This window comes from Bufo gargarizans, chromosome 8 (assembly GCF_014858855.1).
Source record: "Bufo gargarizans isolate SCDJY-AF-19 chromosome 8, ASM1485885v1, whole genome shotgun sequence".
NCBI classification, from domain to species: domain Eukaryota; kingdom Metazoa; phylum Chordata; class Amphibia; order Anura; family Bufonidae; genus Bufo; species Bufo gargarizans.
The window spans coordinates 190,630,485-190,652,807 of NC_058087.1; the positions used below are offsets into that span (position 1 = coordinate 190,630,485).

The 22,323-nt window shown below is 49.6% G+C and overlaps 1 protein-coding gene across 2 annotated transcripts; it reads right to left on the minus strand.

Moving 5' to 3' along the window:
• Nucleotides 1-630: 630 nt before the first annotated feature.
• Nucleotides 631-22,064, minus strand: LOC122945782. 2 transcript variants are annotated; one of them, XM_044304972.1, is made up of 13 exons: nucleotides 21,780-22,064; nucleotides 16,913-17,158; nucleotides 11,500-11,772; nucleotides 11,200-11,307; nucleotides 10,676-10,706; nucleotides 10,475-10,536; nucleotides 8,765-8,866; nucleotides 6,615-6,668; nucleotides 6,487-6,540; nucleotides 6,347-6,397; nucleotides 6,169-6,258; nucleotides 4,090-4,260; nucleotides 631-1,414 (listed from the first exon to the last, which is right to left on the minus strand). In XM_044304972.1, exons 1-13 carry the CDS (start codon nucleotides 21,868-21,870, stop codon nucleotides 1,374-1,376), a joined length of 1,374 nt encoding a protein of 457 aa, XP_044160907.1. In that variant the 5' UTR covers nucleotides 21,871-22,064; the 3' UTR covers nucleotides 631-1,373. The 2 variants fall into 2 exon arrangements, with proteins under 2 accessions (XP_044160907.1, XP_044160908.1); XM_044304973.1 differs by having other exon boundaries at nucleotides 633-1,414; nucleotides 21,666-21,794.
• Between the last annotated feature and the right edge of the window lie 259 nt (nucleotides 22,065-22,323).

Here is a 22,323-nt window from a genome sequence, read left to right on the forward strand (position 1 = left end):
CCCCCCCCCTGTGCAGAGCTCCAGACTGGTAAAGGGACCCCCCCCCCCCCCTGTGCAGAGCTCCAGACTGGTAAAGGGACCCCCCCCCCTGTGCAGAGCTCCAGACTGGTAAAGGGACCCCCCCCCCCCCTGTGCAGAGCTCCAGACTGGTAAAGGGACCCCCCCCCCCCCTGTGCAGAGCTCCAGACTGGTAAAGGGACCCCCCCCCCCTGTGCAGAGCTCCAGACTGGTAAAGGGACCCCCCCCCCCCCTGTGCAGAGCTCCAGACTGGTAAAGGGACCCCCCCCCCCCTGTGCAGAGCTCCAGACTGGTAAAGGGACCCCCCCCCCTGTGCAGAGCTCCAGACTGGTAAAGGGACCCCCAAAGCTGACACATAGGCGGAGGCCTACTAAGTGGATCGTGCCATAAGTCAGACTCAAACTAGGCCAAAAAAGCACCACATTTATGAAATGCTCTAGATACTTTCTACCCCTCGCTCCCTGTGGCATTGGCGCAGAAATAACGCACATGTGCGTCCTTTCATTCCCTCACGCACCGGATACACTGAAACCTCAAAGATCTTATTAACCCTTTTCTTGTACAGCGGCCGTCATGTCGCTATCCCATTTCTCGGGATTTCTCCTCCTCTCTGTTTCCTGTCCCGCTGTGCGCTATATCCCATCATAGGTGTGCGGCGGGTGTATAATCGAATGGAATATTATTTTATAAAAACTCTTTTAATTCGGCATTGATAAGACACGACCAGATATTCCAGATTATCAGGCGGTTATAATCGTGACCTCTAGGAGAATGCCGCCATCACTTCAGAGAGGTGTCTGCTAGCTGGGCGATCAGATGCCGGATTAAAGGAATGTCGCAGGATGGCGTTGCCTCCATTACGTTTCCCTGTTTTTTTTTTTTATACCTTTTAATTATCAGTATCTAAAATGTAATAAAATTCAACCAAAACTAAGATAAGAACAGAACGAGTCCTTTGGTATAAAAAGCGGCGTCTCGTGGCTCAGTCTATTTCAGTGCGGTCACATTGGCGTCTTCACAGCAGTCGGAAAACAAGACTCTCCCGACTCTTCGGCTGTTGTGTCGCCATCTAGTGGCCAATGTGAGAACTGCAAACAAGAAATGTCCCCAAAGATGTCTCCTCTTTATGAAGATGGCGTCTTTTTCACATCCCTGACTGGTCGGCGCAGGAAATTGTTGAGTATCAGTAAAGTCACGAATTGTCAGCTCTGCAGCCCAGGAACGGAGTCAGTAGACCTCTTCATACATGTCCATAGGTCCTTGGTGCGGATCCAGCGCACAGTCCCGACGCCCCATAGTCTGCTCTGATGAGGGTTGTGCTGCTGCGGGGATTCCCTCTCTGCGCTCGGCTCCTGTCACAGGTTGTTGGTTTCATAGGAAACATAAAAATCTCCATCTGTCAACGAAGAGAAAGTGAGAAAAAGTGAGCGGAAAACAGCGAAAACGGGAAAATCACAGCAAAAACGACACTGCACAATATATATAGACAGAGCGTCTTATCACTTTACACTGCACCTGGGCTTAGTCTATGCCACTGAGCATTTTATTGGATTTTGTGGAAATATTTATGGATTTATGTATTATATATATATATATTATATCTGATCATGCATTTGTAATTTATATATTACCTATCACTTCATGCACATTTGTTTTTATGATTGATTTGTTCACTTTTTTTAATTATGCAATTATGATCTTAATGAAATGTTTGAGCTGCACAGTCAGGTCCATAAATATTGGGACATGGACACAATTCTAACATCTTTGGCTCTATTCACCACCACAGTGGATTTGATATGAAACAAACAAGATGTGCTTTACCCGCAGACTGTCAGCTTTACCCGCAGACTGTCAGCTGTAATGTGAGGCATTTACATCCAAATCAGGTGAACGGTGACATAACGCATAGACATCACCAGACGCTGGTCTCATCCCTGGTGATGCTCTGCCCGGCCTCTACTGCCACTGTCTTCAGCTCCTGCTTGTTCTTGGGGCATTTTCCCTTCAGTTTTGTCTTCAGCAAGTGAAATGCAGCTCAATCGGATTCAGGTCCGGGGATTGACTCGGCCATTGCAGAACATTCCACTTCTTTCCCTTAATCTCTTTGGTTGCTTTTGCAGTATGCTTTGTGCTTTGGGTCATTGTCCATCTGCACTGTGAAGCGCCGTCCAATGAGTGCTGAAGCATTTGGCTGAATAGGAGAAGATAATATTGCCCGAAACACTTCAGAATTCATCCTGCTGCTTTTGTCAGCAGTCACATCATCAACAAATACAAGAGAAGCAGTTCCATTGGCCGCCATACATGCCCACACCATGACACTACCACCACCATGCTTCACTGATGAGGTGGTATGCTTAGGACCATGAGCAGTTCCTTTCCTTCTCCATACTCTTCTCTTCCCATCACTCTGGTACAAGTTGATCTTGGTCTCATCTGTCCATAGGATGTTCTTCCAGAACTGTGAAGGCTTTTTTAGATGTCGTTTGGCAAACTCTAATCTGGCCTTCCTGTTTTTGAGGCTCGCCAATGGTTTCCATCTTGTGGTGAACCCTCTGTATTCACTCTGGTGAAGTCTTCTCCTGATTGCTGACTCTGACACACATACACCTACCTCCTGGAGAGTGGTCTTGATCTGGCCAACTGTTGTGAAGGGCGTTTTCTCCACCAGGGAAAGAATTCTTCTGTCATCCACCACAGTTGTTTTCCGTGGTCTTCCGGGTCTTTTGGTGTTGCTGAGCTCCCCGGTGCGTTCCTTCTTTGTAAGAATGTTCCAGACAGTTGTTTTGGCCGCGCCTGATGTTTTTGCTATCTCTCTGATGGGTTTGTTGTGTTTTTTCAGCCTAATGATGGCTTCACTGATAGTACAGCTCTTTGGATCTCATCTTGAGAGTTGACAGCAACAGATTCCAAATGCAAATAGCAAATAGCCGAGTGGAAATGACCTCTGGACCTTTTATCTACTCCTTGTAATTGGGATAATGAGGGAATAACACACACCGGCCATGGAGCAGCTGAGAAGACAATTGTCCCATTACTTTTGGTCCCTTAACAAGTGGGAGGCACAGATGCAAACTGCTGTAATTCCTGCACCGTTCACCTGATTTGGATGTAAATGCCCTCAGATTACAGCTGACAGTCTGCAGGTAAAGCTGACAGTCTGCGGGTAAAGCTGACAGTCTGCAGGTAAAGCTGACAGTCTGCAGGTAAAGCTGACAGTCTGCAGGTAAAGCTGACAGTCTGCGGGTAAAGCTGACAGTCTGCGGGTAAAGCTGACAGTCTGCGGGTAAAGCTGACAGTCTGCGGGTAAAGCTGACAGTCTGCGGGTAAAGCTGACAGTCTGCGGGTAAAGCACATCTTGTCTGTTTCATTTCACATCCATTGTGGTGGTGAATAGAGCCAGAAATGTTAGAATTCTGTCCATGTCCCAATATTTATGGACCTGACTGTATATATCTTGTATTTCACTTGTGTTCTTTGCTTGAGAAAAGCTCTTTGTAGGAGCCGAAACGTTGCCTCACTGTACCACGTGGGTGAATAATCCGCCGCGAGCTTTTGACTGGCAGTGCTGTCCATCTCTTTGCTTATCACATTGGGTAAGGAGCCACACTCCTGGACATAGCACCCATTTCATTTTTTTTTTATCCGTGCCGCCTTTCTTCCATTTTTAGATAGATAGAATGCCCGCAGACTATTGTAATATTACACTTATGCTGTGGCCGTATGTAGCCCAGGTGACGCACTAGCGCCATGCATAGTCTAAGCTTACATTTGGCACACCCCAGGCATACATGCCAAACTCAGGGCTTAAATAATATAACGATACTTAGGACCCAAATAATACGGCCATATATTTCCTATGTAATGCTGTCATACAGGATCAAGTAACAGCCATACAGTGCTCAAACAATACCGCCATATGCTGCCAAATACAGTCCTGTACAGAGTCCCTCCACATGCCCTGAAGACGGTGTTGGAAGCTTCAGCAGGTGGAGGTCCTAGGCCGTTCGCCCCCCCCTGACGACCCTCAGCTCACAATTAGCCCAGAGCTACTGTCCTGACACCTACTGAGTTCTTGAAGTTTGGTGGACTCTTTTCTGGGGTGCAGGTGGGGAGTGGGGTCCACCAGACTTGCCTTCCTGCCCTCAGCCTGCTCCTCGGTGGGTTTGTGTGGGGGGTAAATGATACGATTTAGTTGGGTGTACAGAGGAGTCTGCATGTTCTCATAGGAATCAGCATCTGCAAGAAAAGAGCGGAAGATGAGAATCTCCTCATTCACTATATGGCGGTGTTACATCGGCAGTGGGAACGTCCTACACGGGCGGATGGATCTGAGTATATGCAAATATTGGTTAAAGCAAAAAATCACTATGGAAATCACTTACACATGCTACACCAATGACCTGTTCTTCCTGTGTCCGCCAGTCACGCCCCTGACCTGTTCTTCCTGTGTCCGCCAGTCACGCCCCTGACCTGTTCTTCCTGTGTCCGCCAGTCACGCCCCTGACCTGTTCTTCCTGTGTCGGCCAGTCACGCCCCTGACCTGTTCTTCCTGTGTCGGCCAGTCACGCCCCTGACCTGTTCTTCCTGTGTCGGCCAGTCACGCCCCTGACCTGTTCTTCCTGTGTCGGCCAGTCACGCCCCTGACCTGTTCTTCCTGTGTCGGCCAGTCACGCCCCTGACCTGTTCTTCCTGTGTCCGCCAGTCACGCCCCTGACCTGTTCTTCCTGTGTCGGCCAGTCACGCCCCTGACCTGTTCTTCCTGTGTCGGCCAGTCACGCCCCTGACCTGTTCTTCCTGTGTCCGCCAGTCACGCCACTGACCTGTTCTTCCTGTGTCCTCCAGTCACGCCCCTGACCTGTTCTTCCTGTGTCCACCAGTCACACCCCTGACCTGTTCTTCCTGTGTCCACCAGTCACGCCCCTGACCTGTTCTTCCTGTGTCCACCAGTCACGCCCCTGACCTGTTCTTCCTGTGTCCGCCAGTCACACCCCTGACCTGTTCTTCCTGTGTCCGCCAGTCACACCCCTGACCTGTTCTTTCTGTGTCCGCCAGTCACACCCCTGACCTGTTCTTCCTGTGTCCGCCAGTCACACCCCTGACCTGTTCTTTCTGTGTCCGCCAGTCACACCCCTGACCTGTTCTTCCTGTGTCCGCCAGTCACACCTCTGACCTGTTCTTCCTGTGTCCGCCAGTCACGCCTCTTACCTGTTCTTCCTGTGTCCGCCAGTCACGCTCCTAACCTGTTCTTCCTGTGTCCTCCAGTCACACCCCTGACCTGTTCTTTCTGTGTCCGCCAGTCACGCCCCTGACCTGTTCTTTCTGTGTCCGCCAGTCACACCCCTGACCTGTTCTTCCTGTGTCCGCCAGTCACGCCCCTGACCTGTTCTTTCTGTGTCCGCCAGTCACGCCTCTTACCTGTTCTTCCTGTGTCCTCCAGTCACGCCCCTGACCTGTTCTTCCTGTGTCGGCCAGTCACGCCCCTGACCTGTTCTTCCTGTGTCCGCCAGTCACGCCCCTGACCTGTTCTTCCTGTGTCCTCCAGTCACGCCCCTGACCTGTTCTTCCTGTGTCCGCGAGTCACGCCCCTGACCTGTTCTTCCTGTGTCGACCAGTCATGCCCCTGACCTGTTCTTCCTGTGTCTGCCAGTCACGCCCCTGACCTGTTCTTCCTGTGTCTGCCAGTCACGCCCCTGACCTGTTCTTCCTGTGTCCGCCAGTCACGCCCCTGACCTGTTCATCCTGTGTCCGCCAGTCACGCCCCTGACCTGTTTTTCCATTGTTAGCAGGAAGTAACAGTAGCCATTTCTAGCTATGGAGCAGTTACCTAGTCACCTGGGCTTTATAGTAACGCACAGGCCCTGCCCGCTCCTCCCCGTTCCCTCACTTCCTGGCTCCGCCCATTGTCGATGACAGACAGGAGTGAGAAGCATAATCTCAACCTGAAAAACTACCGTTACCAATAGATGGAGATCAAACCGCCACCTGCAAGGGCCAATGGATACACGGTTTTGTAGTAAAACATGCGGTCACTGGTGGCTTGGCGTGGTCTCCCCCTCCTATAGTTACAGCAGAGTTTCGGACGCTGCTCTTGCTGTGACTAGAGTAAATTGTCGGCCCCTGCCCCTCGACATGATGGCCGCTCACCCTCGTCCTGCGTTATCCCCTCGTCAGGCAGAGTCTCGGTTTCCGTTTGTAGACAGATGGATCCTTTCATGTCTTCATATGACTGGGACCCTGGGACACGGGGAGAACATACATGAACTGGCGCCATTACTACATTAGAACATAGTCTTGAATACAATACATAGTCCTGAGCCCGCACCCTCCGATCCATCTTTTATTTCTTCACTGGCATTTTCATAGCAGTCGCCATCTAGGAGACAGAAGAGAGAAGCGTCAGCCATGTTAGCGTCACGTAGGCGGACATCTTCATCCTTCCGACCACCCCTGAGGTCACTTTACCTAGGGAGCCCTGGTGGTCGCCTCGATCCGGAGTGGTGTTCTCGTAGCAGCCACCTGCAGGTGAAGAGAGGGTATTACACTCCTGCTCTCTGTGAGAGAGGGGTATACGGTATATTTCGTGTTCTCACCATCGGACACCTGATCACCTCCTTCAACCATCGGCTCCAGATAAGAATCGCCACCTGCGAGATTACATTATAAAACACTTAAAGGGGATGTCTAGGTCCCAGGGCGAGGGGGGGGTGGATTAGTACTGATGCTGTATTTAGCTCTCAGAGGATTCTTAACACTAATACATTGCTACGAACCCTCAGCTGAGTAAGCAGAATTAGGTCTGGGCAGGCAATCACCTTCTAATTGTAAACAATACATTGTTCCATTCACTGACAGCAAGCAGAGATCTTAAAAATGGTCACCCTATAGAAGATAAGTCAGTAGAACCCGCCATGTTATGTGTATGGGGGACTCACATCTCTCCCCTATGGCACAAGAATGGATCGAGCATGATGTTAAATTGTATTATGCCTGATCGTTTGTTGCCATGGGAGACGGCCCACCGCCTGAGGGATCTCCTCGCCCCAATGATAATGCATCTGAACCAAGCGTGCATGTGTACAGGGTAGGGGGCTGGGGGTAATGGGCACCTATAGACTGTCCTTGTTGCCCCTAGCAACCAATCAGAGCTCAGCTTTCATTTCTCCAGAGCAGTTTCAGACATAAAAGCTGAGCTCTGATTGGTTGCTACGAGCAACAAGGACAGTCTTACAGTTCGGATAAGTGAGGCCTAGTGACTATTAGATTTTAATTAATTTACATAAAACAAGAGGGGCCCTAGAATGCAGGGGCCCGATATAAAGCTTATTATACCGGCTTCTTAGTGGACATTAGTGTTTATTAGAGACATGTTTTGAGGCTGAATTGTCAGGGGGAGACCGGGGAAGCGTGACACATGGCAACAACACGATGGAAGAAAATAATTTCGTTTCCTCTTTTGTTCTGACTGTTGGGGAGTGACAGTTCTCAGAACGGCGGGTGGGGGAGGGGCGTGGTGCAGACCATGGAGTAACCAAGAGTAAGCAAAAAAGCATTGGAAGTCTCAAAAATGACCCCGTCCCTACAATAATGTGAACCAAAGACATAAAGTTCACGGAGCGATCGACAACAACAACAAGTTCAAACCTGAGCCCCTAATGGGGCATGTCCTGGGAGCTGAACCCAGTGTGCTTGTGTATGGGGAGGTTGAGAGGGATAGCTTTGAAGATGTTTGGCCACATGATGGCTGCTAAGTGAATCTTCTCCTTCCTTCCCTGTGAGCCTCTGCCACCGACCAACGAGTCATCCAGCTTGAGGGTCAACTGTCCAGGCCCTGTTTCCTAGGGTGCCCGTAACAACTTGGGAGTGGAGCATGTAAACATTCACCTACCATTAAACCTTTCACTGCCCTGGACCATCAGGGACCTTACCGTTCATCACTTCACTGCCACAGACAACCAGGGAATTTATCATTAACCTTTTCACTGCCCCAGACCACCAGGGACGTTACCCCTTCACTGCCACAGAGCACCAAGGAGTTTACTATGAATCACTTCAATGCTGCAGACAACCATGGACTTTACCACTAATCCCTACGCTGCCCTAGACCACCAGAGACTTTACCATTTATCCCATCACTCCCCTAGACCACCAGAGACTTTACCATTTATCCCATCACTCCCCTAGACCACCAGAGACTTTACCATTTATCCCATCACTCCCCTAGACCACCAGAGACTTTGCAATTTATCCCTACACTGCCGCAGACCACCAGGAAGTTTATCATTAATCATTTTAATGCTGCCGACCACCAGGGACTTCATCATTTATTTCTTCACTGCCACAGACCACCAAGGACTTTACTATTAACCCCTTCACTGCCACAGACCACCAGGATGTTCACTATTAATCACTTCCATGCTGCAAACCACCAGAGACTTTACAATTTATCCCTGCACTGCCCTAGAAACCCAGGGACATTACCATTTATCCCATCACTGCCCTAGACTACAAGGGACTTTACCATTAATCCCTTCACGCCACAGACCACCAGAAACTCTACCATAAAGTCAATAACTATTTAGGATTTGTATGGCAGTATTATATTGACACTGAATCAGACTATTTCTTAGCCATGGCTGGCAGTGTCATGTGGGCCCTATATGGATGCATGTACATATACACATGTCCTGGCTGCTGAGAGGAGAATGTGTTCTGTCTCTCAGGATCCCTGGGATACACTCACCCACAGACAGGAAGGAGCTCTTGTTCGAGAAACAATCATCATTGACGACTTTAGACAGAGACACATTCTGATAGGTGAAATCCTGATCCTTGTAGGCAACGTCTAATTGGTGAATAATGTAAAAAAAGAGGATTAAGGTCCTGTCTAATCATCATCATCATCATCATCATCATCATCATCATCACTAAACTGGAAAATAACTACATGATTATCATTAAAGGGTAACTGTCATTCTTCTTTTTATTTTTGTAATGTATCGGGGCAGTGATACTGACCATTTTTGTAATATACTTTTATTACTGAAATCGTACATTTCTATTAGACAAATAGCTCTAAAGTAACCCATTTTGAGCCTTAGCAACGCTCCTCTGTCTTCTGTTTACATAACACAGTCAGTGTTAGTTAGTCTCCACTGTTATGTAAACAGAAGACAGAGGAGCGTTGCTAAGGCTCAAAATGGGCCACTTTAGAGCTATTTGTCTAATAGAAATGTACGATTTCAGTAATAAAAGTATATTACAAAAATGGTCAGTATCGCTGCCCCTACACATTACAAAAATAAAAAGAAGAATGACAGTTACACTTTAATATTGTTATCGTTTTCATAAAAAGAAGGTGAAGGAACAAAAGAGGGAAATAAAGATAGGAAATAAGATGAAGATGAAAAGTAAGAATAAGGCTACATGCACACGATCGTTCCGTTTTTTGCAGACCGCAAACCGCAGATCTGCAAAAAACGGATGCCGCCCTTGTGCCTTCCGCAATTTGCGGAACGGAATGGGCGGCCTATTGTAGAAATGCCTATTCTTGTCCGCAAAACAGACAAGAATAGGACAGGTTATATATTTTTTGCAGGGCTATGGAACGGAGCAACGGATGCGGACAGCACACGGAGTGCTGTCCGCATCTTTTGCGGCCCCATTGAAGTGAATGGATCCGCACCCGAGCTGCAAACAATGCGGCTCGGATGCGGACCACAACAATGGTCGTGTGCATGAGGCCTAAGAAAAAGAAAGAGAAGGAATGGAGAGAAAGAAAGGGGAAAGGAGGAGAAGAAAAAGGGATGGGAAGTAAAGAGAAGGAAATCGAGGCAAATGAAGAGTAAAGGGAAAATAAGAAAAAAAAGAAGAAGGAAACTGGAGAAGAAAGAAAAAAAGAAGAAAAGGAAAGAAAGAAAAAAGAAGAAATGAATTGGATACAAAAGAAGAAAAAAAAAGAATAAGGAAACGGAGGAGAAGAAAAAAAGAAGGAAGAGTGGAAGTAGGAAAAGGAAAATAAGGAAATGGATGCAAAGGAAGAAAAGAGGAAAAGAAGGATAAGAAGTAGGAAACAGAGAGAAGAATAAGGAAGATAGGAAGATGGGAAAGAAGAGAAGGGAATGGATGCAAAGGAAGAGAGGAAGAAAATAAAGAAAGAGAAGAATAAGGACAGGAAAGAGATGAAAAAGAAAGATGAATGGATGCAAACAAAGAAAAGAATGAAAAGAAGAAGTAAATAGAAACAAAGGAATAGAATAAAAAGTAAAAACAGGCGAAGGAAAAGGAGATGGAGAAGTAAAAGATGTAAATGTACAGAAAAGATGAAGGAGGAGGAAATGAGAAGGAGAAGAAAAAAAAAAACAAAGGATGAAAAGCCAAAACAAGATAAAGGAAGGAGCAGGTAAAGAGGAAGTAGGGAAAGAAGTAGACATGACCCGACACAGAACATTACCTGCCTCCGGGTCGATGGAGTCTGTGTAGAGATTCCTGGTGGTTGTGCTCACCTTGAAGAACCTGGATGACAGGGAACAGCGTCAATCCTCTGCAATGTCTGGACTGATACAAGGCCCCTCACCCACGAGTCTATGAGCGGTCAGCATTTCCATTATCAGGAAATAACGTAGACGTTCCTGAGGTGACGGCGAGGACTCACCTGCTCTTGGCCTGTCTCCTCACCCTCCTCCCTGGAATGAAACGTGAAATATAATCATCACCCAGCTTTCCCGAGTTACAAAACCACACAGCCCCGGCATTACTAACCAACTAAGCACATCTGACATTTAATCAGGAACCTGGTAAGTGACAACCCCTCCGGGATCTATAGCGCCAGCTTTCTAATTGAGAAGCAGTTTAATAGAATTTCTAAGAATTCTAGCGAGAAGGATTGAGCCACACCTGAAGACGCTGCACTATGAGTCACAATATACTCGGGTATCATGGCCGCACGTCTTCTAGTTATTGGGGAGAAGGAAGGGAATTATAGACGTTTACACAATGGAGTGAAACGTAAATCTTCTAGAATCAGATATTTCTTAGACACAATCATCCTATAAATAGCTAAAATGAATGCATTCATTCATTGACAGCAAGCATTGAACCACAAAGTCTATTGAAAAATTTCCTGCATATCTGCCCACACATCCTGACAGGTGCTGGGACCTGTAATGTAACACGCACTGCGTTTCACGCTTACGAAGCAGCCCATGAGCGTCAGGCAGAGCAGCGCAGAGGACGACGCCACAGCCACGATGATCCAGTATCTCCCCTCCAGGAACAGCTGCCACCCTGCCAGGAAAGAGACGGCACAAGTCACCGTACCACCAGAGTCGCCATCATCATATCCCACACATTGCGACAATTCATACATTATTTATGGGAGCCATCAGATACCCCCTCGCCCAGGGAAGCTTCTAGTGTGGGGCGCAGTTAGGCCGCCATGTGGAGCGGTCTACATGGCAGCCCCAGCCGTTACTTTACCTTTCGCCTTGTTGGGTGGACTCCACCACCGACATGTCACATTTAACGTCTTTATCACTGGTTCTTCAAAGGAGGGAGAACTCCCATCATCCTCTTCAGCGGTGGAGGTGATGAAGAATGCTGACCCATTCCTGTCCACATTTATCACATTTATCCAGGCCTCCGCTTTGTGGACCATCGCTATCATGTCATCACCTCTAGAGAACTGCAACAGGGTCCAGTTTTCAGGGGTGTGGCAGACAATCCACTCCGAACCCATCATATTAGTCCACTCTGTGGGAAACAAGAAACGGGGGCGTTAAAATTCATAGGCCCCCTCTAACACAGCCATTGCTGCATCACTCTGTAAGTCACTCTCCAAGGTGGTCATCTACCATCGGGGTCCTTTATTAAGACCAGAGATTTCTATGCCAGTCTTAATCTCCATGGGCTGGCGGCGGATGCACCAAACTTATGTAGAGGCGCAGGACTCCACATAAATTTGGCGCTTGGTTCCACCGGCCGTGCGACATGGTTTAAACTATGTCAGCTCCCTTGCTGGCGTAGTTTAAGACCATTTTCCACGCCATAAATTTCCGTAGAAAATGGTTAATGAGACGGCCCGGCCACCCTCTTCCCCTCCCACGCTCACTTTTTCCGCAACCTCGAAAAAGTGGCGTGAGCAGGGAAAAGTGGCAGATTTTGCCGCAAAACCCCATTGCAACAAAATGTGTCATATATTTCTTAATAAATGACCCCCTACGTATCCAGGGCTGGTCCCAGTGACATCACTGTCAGTGTAAACATCTGTCCGGGGTGATCCACCACCCGACCCCGAAGTCTAAGGTTTAGGGAGCGATGCCACCCAACTCAGTCCGTTCCGAATATTACCACCAAATTGTTAGAATACGTGCCAACCTTCCAGAAGTGGGATGCAGAACGTGGCACTAGAGGTGCGGAGACAGCATTAGTTTTGGACACTGACACACCTTTTCTCCAATGACGTCCCTTTTCTTTTTGTTATAGACTGCACCCCTTGTTGTGACACTCACTGCCCCTCAGTTTATATTTGAATAACAGGATACCAGGGCTGAGTCTGATGATGCACCACTACATCGAGGCTTATGCCGTGCCGGAGAGTTGCCATCTCTTCCTGGAGGTCTGCCCATTTTTTTCTGGAGCCTCCTGGATGTTTCTGGAGAGTCGGCAAGTATGTGTATATATTTTTTTTTAGGCTTGCATGTTACTCATTTTTGGCTAAAAATCTTTTTTTTTAAATATTGAGCTGTTCTGTCACAAACAGTTTTTCTAACTGTGTGACTGGTACTTACACTTTCACTTTGTGCCGGTCATCTATTAACCCGCATCTCTAAACCACTAAGAGGTCATAAACAGTGATGGCCAGTTCGCCGTGTTCACATGCGGGCTGACATCTTAACTCACAAGTCCGGCGAGGCACAGGTAAGCCCTTACCTGCGCTGCAAGCCGGTCTGAAACAAATGCGGTCACCGGGAGCAGGGAGTTCCGAGAACAGCCGCCGGGGGCCTTCATCGAGCTGTTCTCGGAACTGCCTGCTCCCACATTTGTTTCAGACCGGCTCGCGGCGCAGGCACAGGTAAGGGCTTACCTGTGCCTCGCCGGACTTGTGAGTTAAGATGGCAGCCCGCATGTGTTCGCTGGCGAACAATGCGAACTGGCCATCACTGGTCATAAACACTTATTTAAGCCACATTCTTATCAGTAAGATAATAACTGAGCTGTAATAAGTGTTTATAATGTCAGAGAGCGGAGATAAGGAGCCCGTCAGCTCCTGGTCTGATGGAAAAGACAGAAAATCCAAAGGGTGCCCCTGCAGCATGTCTCAGCTCTGTACAGAAAAAATTACTTCATATTTTTAATAAAGACCAATTAAAAAATATTTTTTTAGCTCAAGATGAGTACAATACAATAATAATAAATAAAAAAAAGGCCCCAAAGGTGTACACAGCCTTTAGAGGAGTTCTCCAACCGTCTTTTTGCGAAAATCTGATTGATACGGCAGTAAGAAAGAGACAAAAGCTTGGATTGGGGTCTTAAGAGTATCTGGTCTCCTTCTCCACCCTCCGTTCTCTGGCGTTACGGCCCGAGTAGTCTGACAGACTGGTAACTCGGCAAATGTTGCTTGACAATTTTATATACCATATTGTTGTGTATCCATAGCAACCAGACTGAAAAAAGCAGCCGGTCTTTTCCCATCGCATTCTGCTTTATTAATTAGATTCTTGTAGAGATTATGAAGGAGCGCCAGTTTAGGGTATAAGAGGAAATCGCACATTCTGACACTTTTTGCTGCATCATAATCAATTTCCTGTAATATCTGAGGATGTGAAAATCGTGTTGTGGACCCGCAACATCCTGCGCTAATAATGACCACAAAGAGGTCCCACGTACAAAGCCGCGACGCTGGGAGTAAAGTGCACTGACCTGGAGTGGTCATATCTGTTCCTAGGAATGCTGGGTGACAACGAATGTAACTACTCCTGTATCACCCACACGAGTTGTCACCCGTCTTCACCAGACTCCGCATGACACCTTTCTGAAGGGGCCCATACACTTTAATAGCTGCTGGGTGAACACTTTAATTAAAATAAATTTTAATAAAAAATGAAAACCCACTTTATGTACAACATCTATGCCTCTTCCTAAATATGGCGCTCATCCTGAACACCCTGTTTCTCAATGCATGTGCAGCAGAGAACCGGCATAAACACATGGAGAAATCTCCTGTCCTGCTTCCCTCGTACCGTTACCAATGACTGCAATGGAAGCTGTGAAAATCTCTTTGCGCTGAACTCCCCTTAGTGACAGCTGCTGGACAATGCAGTGACTTCATGTTGGGGACGAAAGAAGGCTACACCGGGCCCCCTTCCCCCAGGACCCAAAGCAGTTGGGCAGTCTGCCTCCATGGAAGGTAAAAGAGATGCATGGTGAAGACGCTCAGACAGGGAATGGCTACCAAAGGGTTAAAGCGGCCTACTCAACAAAGCTGTTCAGGCACGACTCCAATGTGCGCTTGTCAGATATTCCGATACCGTTCAGAAGCTGCCAGAACGTGGTCCCGCTGGTATAGCAAAGCAATGGATGAAAACCCAGATTCATGGGGCGCGAATGTCGACATAAAACAGAGGAGATGCTATGGGAGAAAACGGAGGACACGTTCCGGCAGGAAATAGAAGATACGTGGAGGCAGAAAATGGAGGAGATACGTGTGACAGAAAACGGAGGAGACGTGCAGGCAGAAAACGGAGGAGACGTGCAGGCAGAACATGGGGGAGACGTGCAGGCAGAACACGGAGGAGATGTGCAGGCAGAAAATAGAAGATACGTGTGACAGAAAACGGAGGAGACGTGCAGGCAGAATATGGGGGAGACATGCAGGCAAAAAACGGAGGAGACGTGCAGGCAGAAAACGGAGGAGACGTGCAGGCAGAAAATAGAAGATACGTGTGACAGAAAACGGAGGAGACGTGCAGGCAGAATATGGGGGAGACGTGCAGGCAGAACACGGAGGAGATGTGCAGGCAGAAAATAGAAGATACGTGTGACAGAAAACGGAGGAGACGTGCAGGCAGAATATGGGGGAGACGTGCAGGCAAAAAACGGAGGAGACGTGCAGGCAGAAAACGGAGGAGACGTGCAGGCAGAAAACGGAGGAGACATGCAGGCAGAACACGGGGGAGACTTGCAGGCAGAACACGGGGGAGACGTGCAGGCAGAACACGGGGGAGACGTGCAGGCAGAACACGGGGGAGACGTGCAGGCAGAACACGGGGGAGACGTGCAGGCAGAACACGGGGGAGACGTGCAGGCAGAACACGGGGGAGACGTGCAGGCAGAACACGGGGGAGACGTGCAGGCAGAACACGGGGGAGACGTGCAGGCAGAACACGGGGGAGACGTGCAGGCAGAACACGGGGGAGACGTGCAGGCAGAACACGGGGGAGACGTGCAGGCAGAACACGGGGGAGACGTGCAGGCAGAACACGGGGGAGACGTGCAGGCAGAACACGGGGGAGACGTGCAGGCAGAACACGGGGGAGACGTGCAGGCAGAACACGGGGGAGACGTGCAGGCAGAACGTGGGCGAGACTTGCAGGCAGAACACGGGGGAGACGTGCAGGCAGAACACGGGGGAGACGTGCAGGCAGAACACGGGGGAGACGTGCAGGCAGAACACGGGGGAGACGTGCAGGCAGAACACGGGGGAGACGTGCAGGCAGAACACGGGGGAGACGTGCAGGCAGAACACGGGGGAGACGTGCAGGCAGAACACGGGGGAGACGTGCAGGCAGAACACGGGGGAGACGTGCAGGCAGAACACGGGGGAGACGTGCAGGCAGAACACGGGGGAGACGTGCAGGCAGAACGTGGGGGAGCTGTGCAGGCAGAAAACGGAGGAGACGTGCAGGCAGAAAACGGAGGAGACGTGCAGGCAGAAAACGGAGGAGACGTGCAGGCAGAACACGGGGGAGACGTGCAGGCAGAACACGGGGGAGACGTGCAGGCAGAACACGGGGGAGACGTGCAGGCAGAACACGGAGGAAACGTGCAGGCAGAACACGGGGGAGACGTGCAGGCAGAATGTGGGGGAGCTGTGCAGGCAGAAAACGGAGGAGACGTGCAGGCGGAAAACGGAGGAGACGTGCAGGCAGAAAACGGAGGAGACGTGCAGGCAGAAAACGGAGGAGACGTGCAGGCAGAAAACGGAGGAGACGTGCAGGCAGAAAACGGAGGAGACGTGCAGGCAGAAAGCGGAGGAGACGTGCAGGCAGAAAGCGGAGGAGACGTGCAGGCGGAAAACGGAGGAGACGCGCAGGCAGAAAACGGAGGAGACGCGCAGGCGGAAAACAGAGGAGACGCGCAGGCAGAAAACGGAGATGTGGAGGCAGAAAACGGAGGAAACATGCAGGCAGAAAACGGAGGAGACGTGCAGGCAGAACATGGGGGAGACGTGCAGGCAGAACATGGGGGAGACGTGCAGGCAGAAACGGAGGAGACGCGCAGGCGGAAAACAGAGGAGATGCGCAGGCGGAAAGCGGAGATGTGCAGGAGGAAAACGGAGAGCCACAAAATTCAGGCAAAGCGCAGTTTTTGCTAAACATTTTGCCGTGATTTCATGCAATAACCGCACAGTCTGAATATACCCTAATACTGTCTTCAGGGTAGATCCTCTGAACCACATCAGCAGCAGAAATCTCTCCCCAGTCCACATGACACGTGTGCACAGCTCGTTACAGTGTACCAGCGCGCTCTACTGTAGCTCTGCCACTTTTATGCCCTGGCATCTTCTACATCTAGGCACTGCCATGGAGCGGTCTTACTGTGGGACTGTCTGGGACGTCGTCGGTGCCGGCATTGATCCTGATGTTGATAGCGGAGTGAGGGAGGATTTTACCTGTCACTTTCAGAGCGGTTCTGGCCACGTTGTTCACGGAGCAGGAGTAATTGCTGGAGGCGTCATTGTGGCCATCGGGAGCGAGCAGAATAGATGGCAAATACGTATCTAACATAAGTAACTTCAGGACCACAGGTTCCATCGCCACCACCACCCATGAGTCGTTGCGGTGCTCCTCCATCTGCAGCTTCAGCACCAGCGGAGGAGGACTTGTGGAGTAGTAGCCGCAGGGCACAGAGGTGGAACCTGAGGGACACAGGGCAGGACATTCATTGGATCTAACAATATCCATATATTATATTATAAACTGATAGTTCAGGTTTCGGCCAGCAGGGAACCATCGGGAATTGTAAACGCAGCTTTGGATGTGACAGGAGTAAAAAACAGGATTACTTCTCATTATACAATACCAAGTTGTAGGAAGATCTTGCACATTGCTATGGGTATTTCTGAAATTTTAACATAAGGAAACCGTCAACAAGTAGACTGCTGATGATGGATCCTATTGATGTTTTAGGTTTTCATTCCATCTCTACCTTGTCTGAGGACCCAGGACTTCATAAGGGCTCATTCAGAGGCCGTCAGTATTTTCTGCGGTCTGCAAAACATGGATACTGGCCATGTACGTTACGTATTTTGCGGAACGAACCGGGCCAGCGCTATATAGAAATGCCTGTTCTTGTCCTGATTGCAGACAAGACTAGGACGGGCTCTGACGGAGCTGCAGATGCGGGCAGCACACGTCGGGATGAGCCCTTACATAGAAATACTTGCTGCTTATTAACCCATAAACATCTGAGTCTTCTGAATACCTTATGATACCTCAAACCTGCACTGGATAGTTATGTGTAAGTCACTCACAGCAGGACATCAATATACACTCAAAAAAAGAAAAAACTGATCCATCAGCAGCTTGTTGATGGTTTCCACTGAACTTTTTTTTTTTCAAACTGTAAAAATAAAAAGATAAACACAAGTGGTAAGAACAGGCAAAGGAAGGTCTTCTGACCAAAAAGACCCTGGTTTTCATCAACAGGTTGTTTTTCAGATTTTTTTTATTTCTTCATCACAATCAACGTGAACAATATGATAATATTGTAAACCATGATTATATGGATGGTGATGTAGGGATCAAGACTATGTAGGTGAATGTAAATTATTCTACTGTACAGGAAGAGTAGGGATCATACAGGAGGGAGAGTGGGGATCATACAGGAGGGAGAGTGGGGATCATACAGGAGGGAGAGAAGGAATCATACAGGAGGGAGAGTGGGGATCATACAGGGGGGAGAGTGGGGATCATACAGGAGGGAGAGTAGGGATCATACAGGAGGGAGAGAAGGGATCATACAGGAGGGAGAGTAGGGATCATACAGGAGGGAGAGTGGGGATCATACAGGAGGGAGAGTAGGGATCATACAGGGGGGAGAGTGGGGATCATACAGGAGGGAGAGTGGGGATCATACAGGAGGGAGAGAAGGGATCATACAGGAGGGAGAGTAGGGATCATACAGGAGGGAGAGAAGGGATGATACAGGAGGGAGAGTGGGGATCATACAGGAGGGAGAGTAGGGATCATACAGGAGGGAGAGAGGGGATCATACAGGAGGGAGAGTAGGGATGATACAGGAGGGAGAGTGGGGATCATACAGGAGGGAGAGTAGGGATCATACAGGGGGGAGAGTGGGGATCATACAGGAGGGAGAGTGGGGATCATACAGGAGGGAGAGTGGGGATCATACAGGAGGGAGAGTGGGGATCATACAGGAGGGAGAGTGGGGATCATACAGGAGGGAGAGTGGGGATCATACAGGGGGGAGAGTGGGGATCATACAGGAGGGAGAGTAGGGATCATACAGGAGGGAGAGTGGGGATCATACAGGAGGGAGAGAAGGGATCATACAGGAGGGAGAGTAGGGATCATACAGGAGGGAGAGTAGGGATCATACAGGAGGGAGAGAAGGGATCATACAGGAGGGAGAGAGGGGATCATACAGGAGGGAGAGAGGGGATGATACAGGAGGGAGAGTAAAGATCATACAGGAGGGAGAGTGGGGATCATACAGGAGGGAGAGAGGGGATGATAGAGGAGGGAGAGTAGGGATCATACAGGAGGGAGAGAGGGGATCATACAGGAGGGAGAGAGGGGATGATACAGGAGGGAGAGAGGGGATGATACAGGAGGGAGAGTGGGGATCATACAGGAGGGAGAGTGGGGATCATACAGGAGGGAGAGTAGGGATCATACAGGAGGGAGAGTGGGGATCATACAGGAGGGAGAGTGGGGATCATACAGGAGGGAGTGAAGGGATGATACAGGAGGGAGAGTGGGGATCATACAGGAGGGAGGGAAGGGATGATACAGGAGGGAGAGTAGGGATGATACAGGAGGGAGAGTAGGGATCATACAGGAGGGAGAGTAGGGATCATACAGGAGGGAGAGTAGGGATCATACAGGAGGGAGAGTAGGGATCATACAGGAGGGAGAGTAAGGGATCATACAGGAGGGAGAGAAGGGATCATACAGGAGGGAGAGAAGGGATCATACAGGAGGGAGAGTAGGGATCATACAGGAGGGAGAGTAGGGATCATACAGGAGGGAGAGAAGGGATCATACAGGAGGGAGAGTAGGGATCATACAGGAGGGAGAGAAGGGATCATACAGGAGGGAGAGTAGGGATCATAGAGGAGGGAGAGTAGGGATGATACAGGAGGGAGAGTAGGGATCATACAGGAGGGAGAGTAGGGATCATACAGGAGGGAGAGTAGGGATCATACAGGAGGGAGAGAAGGGATCATACAGGAGGGAGAGAGGGGATCATACAGGAGGGAGAGTGGGGATCATACAGGAGGGAGAGTGGGGATCATACAGGAGGGAGAGTAGGGATGATACAGGAGGGAGAGTGGGGATCATACAGGAGGGAGAGTAGGGATCATACAGGAGGGAGAGTAGGGATCATACAGGAGGGAGAGAAGGGATCATACAGGAGGGAGAGAGGGGATCATACAGGAGGGAGAGTAGGGATGATACAGGAGGGAGAGAGGGGATCATACAGGAGGGAGAGTGGGGATCATACAGGAGGGAGAGTAGGGATGATACAGGAGGGAGAGTGGGGATCATACAGGAGGGAGAGTGGGGATCATACAGGAGGGAGAGTAGGGATCATACAGGAGGGAGAGTGGGGATCATACAGGAGGGAGAGTAGGGATCATACAGGAGGGAGAGTAGGGATCATACAGGAGGGAGGGAAGGGATGATACAGGAGGGAGAGTAGGGATGATACAGGAGGGAGAGTGGGGATCATACAGGAGGGAGAATAGGGATCATACAGGAGGGAGAGAAGGGATGATACAGGAGGGAGAGTAGGGATCATACAGGAGGGAGGGAAGGGATCATACAGGAGGGAGAGTAGGGATCATACAGGGGGGAGAGAAGGGATCATACAGGAGGGAGAGAAGGGATCATACAGGAGGGAGAGTAGGGATCATACAGGAGGGAGAGAAGGGATCATACAGGAGGGAGAGAAGGGATCATACAGGAGGGAGAGTAGGGATCATACAGGAGGGAGAGAAGGGATGATACAGGAGGGAGAGAAGGGATCATACAGGAAGGAGAGTAGGGATCATACAGGAGGGAGAGTGGGGATCATACAGGAGGGAGAGTAGGGATCATACAGGAGGGAGGGAAGGGATCATACAGGAGGGAGAGTAGGGATCATACAGGAGGGAGAGAAGGAATCATACAGGAGGGAGAGAAGGAATCATACAGGAGGGAGAGTAGGGATCATACAGGAGGCAGAGTAGGGATCATACAGGAGGGAGAGAAGGGATCATACAGGAGGGAGAGTGGGGATCATACAGGAGGGAGAGTGGGGATCATACAGGAGGGAGAGTAGGGATCATACAGGAGGGAGAGAAGGAATCATACAGGAGGGAGAGTAGGGATCATACAGGAGGGAGAGAAGGAATCATACAGGAGGGAGAGTAGGGATCATACAGGAGGGAGAGAAGGAATCATACAGGAGGGAGAGTGGGGATCATACAGGAGGGAGAGTAGGGATCATACAGGAGGGAGAGTGGGGATCATACAGGAGGGAGAGAAGGGATCATACAGGAGGGAGAGTAGGGATCATACAGGAGGGAGAGTGGGGATCATACAGGAGGGAGAGTGGGGATCATACAGGAGGGAGAGAAGGGATGATACAGGAGGGAGAGTAGGGATCATACAGGGGGGAGAGAAGGGATGATAGAGGAGGGAGAGTAGGGATCATACAGGAGGGAGAGTGGGGATCATACAGGAGGGAGAGTAGGGATCATACAGGAGGGAGAGTAGGGATCATACAGGAGGGAGGGAAGGGATCATACAGGAGGGAGAGAAGGGATCATACAGGAAGGAGAGTAGGGATCATACAGGAGGGAGAGTGGGGATCATACAGGAGGGAGAGTAGGGATCATACAGGAGGGAGGGAAGGGATCATACAGGAGGGAGAGTAGGGATCATACAGGAGGGAGAGAAGGGATCATACAGGAGGGAGAGTAGGGATCATACAGGAGGAAGAGAAGGGATGATACAGGAGGGAGAGTAGGGATCATACAGGAGGGAGAGAAGGGATATTAGAATATATGTCACATAGGTACCGTATATAATAGTGTTTTCAGAAACCGTGATAATGTAGGAAGAAGAGTAGTGATCAGGGTCGTGGTAGTTGTAGGGAGGGTAGGGATCATCATATAGATAATTTTTGAACATCACCTGTAGATTATTGCAGAGAGTGATGAGAGAGTAGGGATCATCGCAGCGTACAGAGTGTGTAGCACTGATGCTAGGGATTATCACCGGGTGGAGGGGTGTTATGTCATCTCTCACCTTCTGCGGGTACTGTAGTAATCGCGGAGTAGTCTGGATTTCGGGCTGAGCAGGCGACCCGCAGGCAGAGGACGAGCAGCAGCAGCAGCATGGTGGTCCCAGCGCGGACGACGAGTAACCAATGAGGCCGATCACTGAGTAATAAGCACAAAGTCACAGGAGCATAAACTTCTCAACAACTGGGTCCCCGGGGAGAGGCAGCTGCACCTGCTGGTGGGCGAACGGGGAGGGGGGGGGGCGAGTTCTGCTGCAGCCAGAATCGAGGGTGTCCTCATAGACTGAACTCTGTCCGCGAATACAACAAAACCAGAAGATGAAGGAAGTTCAGTCAAACCGCGAGTTCTGGACACTTTCAACAGGAACATCACAATTTCTTATCCCAAAAACGTAAGCTGGCCCCATGGAGGCGGAGTCACAGTGGAATTTCTCATGGACGTCCGTACGCATCCTGCGCCAAAATACGCCCGTGATCTGCATCCCAAAGGGGTTTTTGCATAGAAAAAATTTCCACAATTTTTGTGGCTTTTCACTTACTTTTGGCAGA